General features: G+C 33.1%; 1 protein-coding gene across 1 annotated transcript; it reads right to left on the bottom strand.

Moving 5' to 3' along the window:
- Positions 1–403: 403 nt before the first annotated feature.
- Positions 404–10,153, bottom strand: LOC123555315 (uncharacterized). The gene is made up of 5 exons (XM_045345972.2): positions 9,828–10,153; positions 8,659–9,366; positions 6,405–6,580; positions 5,168–5,391; positions 404–4,408 (listed from the first exon to the last, which is right to left on the bottom strand). Exons 1-5 carry the CDS (start codon positions 9,898–9,900, stop codon positions 4,180–4,182), a joined length of 1,410 nt encoding a protein of 469 aa, XP_045201907.2. The 5' UTR covers positions 9,901–10,153; the 3' UTR covers positions 404–4,179.
- Positions 10,154–11,756: the final 1,603 nt, after the last annotated feature.

Genomic DNA, 11,756 nt, shown 5'->3' on the forward strand with positions numbered 1-11,756 from the left:
AAAGTGCTTATGTTAAGACCTTTTTTTTCTTCCTGAAAGGGAAAGTGGATCCTCTCTCTCTCGGCATGTATTCGTTTTGGGAGATGCTTCGGCTTCATAAATCTGCCTTTTATCGTATCTTGTAATATTCGCCTCTGTTCATAGGCGCACCCTCCATTAAGGTAGTTCTTATTATGCTACTTGTTTACAAGTGCATACAATATACACTACTGTATAAGTGTCTTACAGGTGACTAACTGAAGAAACAGAAGCAGATATGGAAGTCAGGGTATCAGATTCTATCTCTTTTTATTGTTTGTTCACACCCTCCTCACAGCGGTTGTAAAGCGGTTGTTAAATGTACGTCTAGGAGCAAATCTGTGAGATTCAAGATTTTATTTATAACTAGGCCCATACGGCATCAGCATTATAATAACAACAAATTTAACAAAACAAACACTAATACATAAAATAAAACCATAGTTTTACGGTCATAATAGATCTGATACAAATATGTTGTAAGCTAAAAAAGTAGATGGTGTACATTTAGAATTAACCAGATTGAAAACATTGTTTTAACTTGCCAGCAAATAACTGCCAGTAACAAAAACCTATCCCTACCTAAAAATTTGTGAAGTATTTCCTGTACAAACAATGCTAACTTAAAAAGAAGAGTACTATCATTATTTTGAAATAAACGTCGAAATGACATTACATTTAACAGTTGAAAGTCATTTGGTAAATATTTTACTCTGTCCAAATCAATATAGGGACATTCTAAAATAAGAATATTGCGGAATACACTGGTGAAAGTACTGACTGATTCAACCAGAATGCAGCAGATCCAAGTTGTTCTAAAGATTCTTTTACGTATGAAATCCAAGAACAATAATTTACATTTTGCTGATGGTGTCTATACATGAACCTGTAAAGTATACAATTTATCTTTTCTTGTTTACCATTTAATAAATTGTACACCAGTAGTTCAATATTCTATTTCTAATTACAATATCTATTGGTAGTACCCCGAGCTCACCAAAAACCAACCATGACATAAGGTGTTGTCTTTTTAACCTTCAGTAATGTTTTTAAAAATTTAAGCTGAAAATTTTTAACAATGCTAACATCACCACATCCCTATACCTCTGTTCCATACAATAATATTGGTTGAACCACAGACTTAAATAAATGTAACTGTGAATCAATACTAAGCTGCAACTTCCTAAATTTTTTTCAACAAAGCATACACAGCATTTCTAGCTTGGTCAACCAAATATATTTTAGTTTTATTGAAGTTACCATTGTCGTTAAATTTAATTCCTAGATAACTGAAGTCATCTACTACTTCAAGTGCCGCATCATTATGATAAAAGGCAGACTTATTTTGTACTTTTCCACGTTAAAAACAGAACAACCTTAGTTTAATTTGAATTAACTGTAAGTTTCCAAATATAATATTCTGACATACATTTAATGCAGATTGTAAATCATTTCAAGATTCTGCAAATTACACTGAATCATCTGCATAAAGTAACAAAAATAGCTTGAAGAACATTTCTGAACTATCATCACTTAGCAGGTCCTATAGATACATTGTTTGACAATTCCACTAGTTCTGAACAATAATTAGACATATATGAGACTAAATCATTCTAGAAAAGAGAATATTATATCGGTGATAAATTTTCACCTTGTCATACACCAGTTGAGTTAATAAAGAAATTTGATAAACTTTTGCTACTCTTTACACAAGATTTGGCTTTATTATATATTGCATAATATACAGCCTTAAAGACTTTCCCATCAATGATATGCTGTAGTAATTTATTCCATAAACACATACGATCGACAGAACCAAACGCTTGCTTGTAATCTACAATGGCAAAATATAAGAGTAGATTGGTTTTTTATACTTTAACTTACTACCTTTAGATTCATAATCACCATTTGCAATACAGAATTAGTAACAAACTATAAGACAGGTTAGATGATATTTTGCTAAAGTTTAAGTATCAGATGAGCTGTAATAACTTTGAAATAATAAACAAATGGTTACCAAGAACAAGCAAAATTTCTCGTCGCTTTCTTTTTTTTTTCTTTTCATTTCCCACCAATTTAGGTCTGCTTTCAACAGTTGGATGATAAGCAAATTGCTCGGGGCTTGAATTGTTCGACAAAACTGCAAACCTACTAAACTTCATGCCCTCTTTACCTACCTTAATAGAACATCACTTTTTCCAACACCTATTTTTCATGAAAGTTCTATCATAAGTTAAAGTAACGATAAAATAAAGTGGGAGCTGAATAGTGCCTAGTAAAATGCCAGTCAGTTGTGGTCTGCTACCCTAAAATGGCGCGTATATGCTAGTGTCCGCACAATAAAGGTTATAACACACTATAACAATAGTTGTTGTTCTTTATTTTATATAAAATTGACTTATTTCCAATGGCCGCAGCACACATCAGGACCCATTTTAATTGTCTGTAACCTATATTTTCTTGAAGAATAGTGTCAGTGCTAAATAGAAATCAAAAGAAAAGTGGGGGTCATGTTTGATGCAACAAAAATAATTTCAGTCAAACACACAAACTGCAAAATCAGCTAAAAATGAGACCCCAAATTATACTGGTGGTGTATGATCTAAGTTTCCATGAAAATTTTTGTCATGTTGTTACTTCATTATCAAAATGCTACTTACATGTCAAGCATAGATCTGTCATGTGATTTTAGCAAAAAAATTGCAAAGAAAATAAGGAAAATAGCTCTACAGAGCAAAAAAACTGCGGACTATTTGTATCTATTTCTATTTTATTTCGCGCCATTTTCCTATTTAGTGTCTGTATGCCTAAACCCCCTACTTTCGGTTTCGATCTGCAAAACTTGTATTTGAAGTGTATAAACGTATCTCGATCATCTCATTCCATGCATTATGTATTCTAGCAGTATAAAGGTGTGATTAATACACTTGTTTTACACGAATTTTCGCACAAAAATGCCGGGGAAAATAAGGATCTGTTTACTACTGACGTCTTTCAACTACTCAAACGAAGCACATTTTCGACCGAATTACTGGCTTTATTCCTCAAAACGAAGCTCAACATGGGTCGATCGCAATAAAATATTTGACAAAAATCATATCATTTCTGGAAAACTTTAATCATTGCTTTTGTTGCAAACATTTTGTACCCCATAACAACTTCAATAACAAGACAATACGTACGGAAGTCGCAATATTCAATTGAAAATACACCTAAGAATGTGTCTATTTAGATGGATCTTGAAAGCAAACTTGAAGAAATTATGTGAGAAATTTTTCTTCGGATAGGCTGCTTCCAGTAGCTGGAGGGTATAAAAGACCAAAGTTTTATCTTTATCATAGCTGGTCATTGCATATTATAGCTAAAAGGGATCAGCGTCAATGTAATGTTCATTTCAATAACGAGGACGGTATCCGCTGGATTGACAGAAACAACGAGGATGGTACCATGGTACATCGTCAGAGGTATCTTATTTTCTAAACACTGTCTTCGAAAAAATCGATCTAATTTTACTGTGCTTCAAGTTTTTGTGAAATGAAAGCAATGACTAATACACAGAATGGCTGCTTTTCATTTTCTTAAAAAAATTCCTAATATAATCCGAAATAATACCATTTATCGTGAAAAGATATACCATCGCCTTAAAATATCTTCATTTCCGCGACAAAAAAAAACGTATTTTTTCACAGTTATTCAGATCATATGAGACAGATATTTGACATGGATATAGTTAAGGTATGATCTTACACATTTAGTACTAAAACTTTTCAAATCTTAAGTAAAATACGGAATAATTACCTGTTATAGGTGTGAATTTCCTGTTCACCAACATGTACATTAATCACACGAGGGCGGTATCGCTCACACGAGTAGGTACCCGAATAACCAGTGTGAACTACGTAAACCAATATTCAAACCTTTGACAAATATTGAAGAAAACAATTACTAAAAGTAAGATTAACATGAAATTATTGATAAATATGTGACAGCCAAAAAATAAAAAAGGCATTATGAGCCTTTAAAAAGCCTGCGACCCTGGTTTTCCTAATATCGTATTGAATGTAAGAGAAAACTACTTTGGTAGATGTTAACATTTATCATTTACAAGGGTGGCAAAGACATGTTCAAAGCTCTCATATGTATAAACGCGCTTGTTTTATATCATTTACCAATCTTTAACAAAGATTGTACTTTCAAGACATTGTGTTTTATCTGATCAGCTAAGATTTCTATTGTATATGATTTGACTCTTATGAAATTTGAACAAATTTTTCCTTCAGACTGATTCACAAATAATTCCTGAGATTTTGGCGATCTTCCTGTAATCCATTCCTCCCGGCAGGAACGAAAATGGTGAATCATTGCTGAATTGTCTTCGATGAATTTAGATCTAAAAGAAAAGAAAGGTTTTAGCAGCATACAATATGATATAATTATATATGTAACACTTGTACTCGGTTAACTGTTTTGATTACGGATTGTAGAATGTTAGTCTACAAACACCAGTCAGGAACCAGACTAATGTGAATGGCCTTTTTCTGAAACCCGTTTACGCATTAACACGTTGATATATGATTTACTTGAATTTAAATTGATAATCCATTTCAATTTCTTATACCTTTACCTATTTATTTAACTAATCAAACAGTGTAACAAGACAGTGGTACATACGACAATCGCAAATCATTTCCATCTACTTTAAATCTTTCTAGTTGTTAATTAGCTTAACTTTCTAGCGTATAACTTACCTTCTTAGTATACATACGCCTTCACCGTAAAGGCAGAAGGTAGTATGATCACGGAGGTAGTTATCCTAATGTTACACCGGAATTTAATCTGTTTTACTTGTTAATTTTACATACATTGTAACAAGAAACCTGTAAATTATATGAAATAAGGCATCTAGATCTATTCCGTTCCAGTTGTTAAAAAATAGCTTACCTGTTTCTTCTAAATATACCTATATTGCAAAAAGACAGCGTTCCTTTTTGGGAGCATGTCGCAATGATCTACAAATGTTACTTTATTGATCTCTACCAAACGTACCTGCAACGAGGTCTGACTTTGCAGCTTTGCACATTAATGCAATCAAAACACATGATAGTGCTTAATGTTAAGCTTTTAATGATGGAGTCATAAGTACACATACGTGTAGCCATGCTGAACACGACAACGATGTGAGAAACATGAACCAGGCACTTGTCCTTCTGGTATGAAAGCATACTTTTCTCTGTCCCACATTGCAGGAGTACTGTTTGCCATTCTTCCAATAAACAAAGGATGATTAGGATTGACTGCATCCCATGATTTTACATGCACCATTGTTTTGAATAACATCATAGCAAGTGTCTTGTTAGGTTGGAAAATTCCCGCCTTTAAGAGTGTTAAACAAATGATTTGTCAAAGTAATCCATAAGAGTATATATATATATATATATATATATATATATATATATGTCAACATTAACACTTTACAAAATTCAAACATAATGCTTTTACAATATCATATTTTCATTTCCAGATACTCAAACATTTTACTTTTCTAACGTGTGTTATAAACAATATGAGACTGTTTCTGTTGAAGCATTTTAATTTTGATTACTGTTAACACACCGGAGCAGTCTAGAACATCTCCTTTTAGATAGTTCTGTGCGTTCTGACCATTTCTTTTTCTTTGCAATGTAGATTTTGATTAAACCCTGATTTTCCATAACTTGAGATTTTACTAAAAAAATTTGGCAAATAAAAACGACAGGGTTGTGTGCTTGATTTTATGCTAGACTGATTCGGAAAAAATAACTTCACGCAAGTTGTCATACTGGGAGTCAATTGAAAAATCACAATTTTGATAAAATGTACTCGAAAAGAATCTTTGTGCAATGTGGATTTGATATAAATGAAACTTCTAAAAGTTATAAAATAACATATGAAGTATAATATGGTTAACTGAAATATACAGGTTTATGAGCATGTTTTTAAAATATTTGCTAATGTTTAAAGACATTTGAAGCTAATCCTAAGACACATTCATTTTGTAACGTGTCAAACTTTTGAATATCATATTTTATCTCCAAACTGACGTTAACATTGCCGTTTTGATAAATTTCTGCCGAAGTTTTATTCTACGTTATACGGATAAATGACGTTACATCATTACTTCCGGTTTACGCAACGTGCAGAACTAACTTTTAGATACCATTATCCTTAAGGTCAATTATTATATATGCATTATAAAACAGAGATGACGGAAATATGGAAATAATATGAAAACACAACATTTAAATACACGTTCTAAAAAGATCCATTCTTATTAGCAGTGTACGGATAATGGTTTATACTAATGAATGATTATTGAATGTATATCATTAAAGTTTTAAAGATATTACCAAATATCTTTTAAGCGAATTCTTTAATGGCACATTTTCTGGAATAAGAATTTCATCTTTGTCTAGGCAGACTGCGTATTTGTATTCATGCATTCGCTCTATACAGTCAAGCAGCGGCACGCCGGAGTCCATCCTGGATGCAAAAGTCTTGTCATCAAGGTGTCTGGTATATGTGTCTTAAAATATTTCAATAGAAAATAATATTGTTTCTTCTTACGCAGTGGAGTGCATGAAGGAAAAATTATTGATTTCCTTTCATTTCCTTCTTTTTTCATAATTAAGCAAAACACAAATCATGGCAAACTTTCTCTATTTGAAAACAAAATATATACAATAATATGTACCCTTCATTACGCGAGTTCCGCCGAACTCTTTTCTTCCTCTACTCATGAAACGAGCGGCCTCATAAAGAATGATTTATTAGATTTACACGTGTAAAGTATTTTATCTTTCTCATGGAAACAGACAAAACACACAGACAAATATCAAGAAGTTTAAAGGCACAACTGACCTCCAGAATTTTGCAAAACTCAAAACTTTCTTCAAAATTGAAGTTTGATCATATACTGAACATTAGAACATGCGTTTTTGTTTCTAAGCTATCTTAAAAATGCCAAATCAAGAAAAAAAATATGCCCGAGTTGGGAATCGAACCATTATTGCTACAGCAATAAAAACTTTCCCGCGTTTTTGACCAATATACCATGGAGGATTAGTATGAAAATAGCAGAACAGCAGAATAATTCCAGCAGATTGACAGAATAGCAGAATACCTCCAGCAGATTTGCAGAATAACTCCAGCAGAATAGCAAAATAACTCCAGCAGAATAGCAGAATAGGAAAAAAAAATTTTCACATATTATCTCGCATCTGTATGACAATTAAAATTAGCCTAAGACTACTTTTGCGGTAAACATGTCACCTGCTATTCTTCTAGCTTATGCTAATGTTAATTGTTCGAGGTAATATGCGAGACGTATAATGTATAAAGTCGGTCTTAAAGTTGTTCTTTTAGGCTACAGTCACACATACGGATATGTGGGGAAAGAAACAGGAAACAAACAAAACAATATTGGACGCGAATAAGTACGGATAGGTACGAGGTACTACGTTGAATTATGTTTTACTGCGCCTTGCAACTTGCCCAACGCGCGGACGGGTCTGTGGTAAACTACGTTGAACTATGCTTAAGTACGAGCAGCCTCGGATGACTACGTTCGGCTACGGCAAGGTACGTAACAGCACGGATAACTACGATTAAGTACGTTTAACTACGGATGAATAAGTTTCAGCCAAGTTGGACTCAAGTCACGCTCAAATGGCTACGGTTCGCTCAAACTTTTGTACATGTTCAAAAGTTGGAGAAACTTGGAATAAGTTTTGAATACGTTTTGACCACGTTTTGGTACGGATTAATACGAATGACTACTCTGAGGTACGGCTCAGGTACGGATTACTACGTTTCTGTCCGTAGCTAGACGTAGCTATCCGCGCCGTATGTGTGACTGGGGTATTAACTGACAAAAATGGTTTTCTAACAAATTATGGTGACATGTTTACCGCAAAAATAGTATTAGTCTTATTTTAATTGTCATACAGATGCGAGGTAATATGAAAAAAAAGTTATTCTTCTATTCTGCTGGAGTTATTCTGCTAGTCTGCTGGAGTTATTCTGTGCGAGGTAATATGCGAGACGTATAATGTATAAAGTTGGTCTTAAAATTGTTCTTTTAACTGACAAAAATGGTTTTCTAGCAAATTATGGTGACATGTTTACCGCAAAAATAGTCTTAGTCTAATTTTAATTGTCATACAGATGCGAGGTAAAATAATAAAAAAAATATTCTGCTATTCTGCTGGAGTTATTCTGCTATTCTGCTAACTTCACACAAACCCACAGAGGAATACGTACTTTCGGTCGTTAAATAAATAGCTTTATACTTGAGGCAGTTGACCTCATGTACCCCGTTGTTTCAAGCGCTTTTCAATATTGAATGGAAAAATAATAAAAACAACTAATTCTTGTGTTTCCATAACATGAAATCTGCCAGTAACTACGTTTCAAAGTCTTTTTAAGAAATATAGAAATTTGTTGTCGTACGATCGGGAGGTCAGTGCCTTTAATTCTTTTAATATTTTTAGTCGATGTAAAAAATCAACAACGAATTATTCAACACAATAATCAATTATTACCAATATTTCACTGTATTTCCGTAATTGAAATGATTTGAAAAAATAAAAATATCTGACTTACCATTTTCTGGTATTTCAAATGAAACAGCTTTTGCAAGTCCCATTTCTTCATAATACTTGACCACATTCTTTGCATCATTATTTAAATCTTTATTTATGTAACCGAATACCTTTTCAACTCCTAGCAATCGCATTGCCTCAAACCATTCTATCATAAAGCTTGCTTTTAATTTGGCATAAAGGACCTTGACACACAATGCAACGCCGTCGATTTTGCGTTTTGGAATGGTCTCTACTTGTACATACTGAGTGACATTTTTAGTGCATGTACTGCGACCTTCTTTGAGTGAAACTTTTATCACAGGGACAGTCGCAGAATATACCGGACACACGCATTGTAAAGCATCGAAACGTGCTCGGCTCCTTTCAAAATGTGTTTTACGTATGTCAGCTTTTACCGACGAAATACGATTGTCGGCATGATAAAAGCAGCAATATATTTGCAATGTACTCAACGTTCTGTTTCCTCTTGCAATCCATCCCGTTACTACGATGTGTTCCGACATATTTCTGATATGTTCCTGTTTTCGTAAAAGAGCTGTCAATGTAAGTTCAGAATGTTTTAATACAGACAATATATGTGCTCTGAAGTTTTTACCAAACACAAGGGTTGGCTTTCCGTTTAAGAAAAGAGTTTCCGGTTGTGCAGTGCTGATAGATCTTACTGGTGTAGAAATCATTTTAATGTTCATATTGTGCACTGTTTTGCCTGAAAATGAAAGAATGAAAGAGATACTAATAATAAAATAAGATAATAAAATAAATGATATTTCGGTTTTCGCGATATTCAAACACTAATTGCAATCGAGATTTTGTTTGACTAGAAATAAGTATTACGTGTAATGGTTCAGTGATATAGTGATTCAAAAATAAATGCAGCTAAACAAAAGATTGCAGAACGTCATTTCATGGCCATTAAACCTTCGGTCTTTCAGCAGTTACTGATCCTTGCGATACGTTGCGGCGATACGTTTTTAAATCAATATATAATCGGAAAGGACAGTGTTATATGATATAAACATGTATTATGTATAAAACGGTCAGGAAATAACTAAAATGTATAAGCATCAAATAAAAATATTATGCTTTCATTTTCCAACAATTTAGTATATCCTGTCAAAATGAATGAAAGAACCAAACAAGCATAAAGTCTGTTGAACAATTGAGTACCCTTTAGTATAAGTGTAGTCAGCACGAAAAGTCCTGTACACAAAAGACAGATTTTCATAAATTTTAGTATCATATTTTGTATCCTTAAAATCCTTGAAAAATGTGCGAGTTACTGAAAACAAGACAGATATCCAATAATCCTCTTTATTTGATTTCCTTTACTTCACATTAATATAGACATAACTTGATTATGAATTAAAAGTGTTTAATGGCGCTACAATTAAATGCGATCGCTATTGGACACTATCATACAATATGCAGTAAACGCGAACCGTTCCACAAAAGAACACACCATTAGAATTATTAATTGATACATTCATGTTACATCTCCAATATGCCTCACCACTTCTGTGCATGCAGATGCTGTTTAATCCTCGTAAGTTTCAATCAAGCTTGATTTTATATGGAATCAAGAGGATTATTACGTTTCATGAGGTAACAGTCCTTTTTCCGAAAGGGCAACCTGCACAGCTGTTACCTTTCAAACGCGTTCATTATTTGTGGATATTTTGGTATCATTAATTTTAGTCTGAAACTACTTGTCATGGATTTCGTGATAATATTAATCTATGAAATTAAATTCCAACAAATAACTAAAGCTTCATTCATTTCATTGTTAAAGCTCAAATTTGCCTTTCTGGCCCAAACCATGAACGTTTATGCCTACGAAATCAAATGATTCTACAATAATAAGCTTAAAACCTTTGCCAAATACGTAAACAGATTTAACAGTCTCATTCACAAAAGAAACTCACTCATCGGCTTACTTACTTGCACATTTTTGAAATTTATAAGTTATGCGATTTGTTAAATATACTCATATTACATTAAACCCTATATCAGCCTTTCGGTAATCACTCCTACTGCTTGTACTAAGACAAAATCTTAATTTAATAAAGGTGACATGTACACATCATTCAAATGAAATATTTACTCATGTCCAGCATGACGTTCTTTTATCATCAACAGAAATTATTAATTAAACATGAATACAAACATTTACAATTCATGGATTTTTTTTGCGTAAAAAAAATATAAAATCAATGTATTTAAATGCTTCCCACTTATATTAGCATCATTAAAGATAAAAGCTGAAAGATAAATCCACATTTAGAAATTAAATGAGTAATATTTTGAGACCTTATTTTAAGCACTGGACATTAACTTGAGCAAATGCTGTGTTTGAATGTCTGTGATGTCCTGGATTCATTAACTTCAGCAGGTGTTTTATTGCAACTGTCAAAGCTGCAGTACGAGAACGTGTCTTTACGATTGTGAGAGGTCTAATACACAAAACCAGGTTTTTCTGGGATATCGAGATATGACTATGCAGTTTATTATTTGGGAGACTTTAGTCTTATCGTTAGGAGCAATGTTATGCATATAATTGTGTACATTTGATATGTGATATTACCCAAGCCTTGCAGCAATATTCAAGAATGGGTGGTGCGTATGCATTATAGGTTATTGATTTTATTTCTTTGCTAAGTAAAAAGATAATTCCTTTCAGAAATGCAATTTTTGCATTCAGTATGTGACGTGTGTAGGACCCCCTAACGTAAAAATGATCACAAAAGTGAAAATGGTTACAAATGTGAAAAAAATTGGATAACGTATGTACAAACATTCCACAAACGTGAAATCTAGTTGCTCTAAATGTTGAAATGTTGTTGGTCACAAACGTCATAAGATAGCGTCACATATTTAAAAAAGAATGTTTTGGTAACAAGTGTCAAACAATATTTCTACAAATGTAAAACCGATTTTGAGATTCAAAATTTGATGTTAAAACACAGTAGTACACACCAATGGGCAAAAACTTACTTCAAAGCAGGTCTGCACATCCACGTCTTCCTCACTGACGTAAATAGAAAAGAAATGAAGGATCTTAAGCCGATTCCTACAAACGCGGATCGGAAAAGTGTGGTA

The sequence above is a fragment of the Mercenaria mercenaria genome, chromosome 7 (assembly GCF_021730395.1).
Source record: "Mercenaria mercenaria strain notata chromosome 7, MADL_Memer_1, whole genome shotgun sequence".
NCBI lineage: Eukaryota > Metazoa > Mollusca > Bivalvia > Venerida > Veneridae > Mercenaria > Mercenaria mercenaria.

What these genes read in the sequence shown, in the direction of transcription:
- LOC123555315 (XM_045345972.2), bottom strand. Translation starts at nt 9,900, where the DNA reads ATGATACTAAAATTTATGAAAATCTGTCTTTTGTGTACAGGACTTTTC. An exon ending in GACTACACTTATACTAAAGG is followed by an intron (nt 9,367 to 9,827) that starts GTACTCAATTGT and finishes TTTCATTTTCAG; the next exon opens with GCAAAACAGTGCACAATATG. An exon ending in ATTTGAAATACCAGAAAATG is followed by an intron (nt 6,581 to 8,658) that starts GTAAGTCAGATA and finishes AAATATTTTAAG; the next exon opens with ACACATATACCAGACACCTT.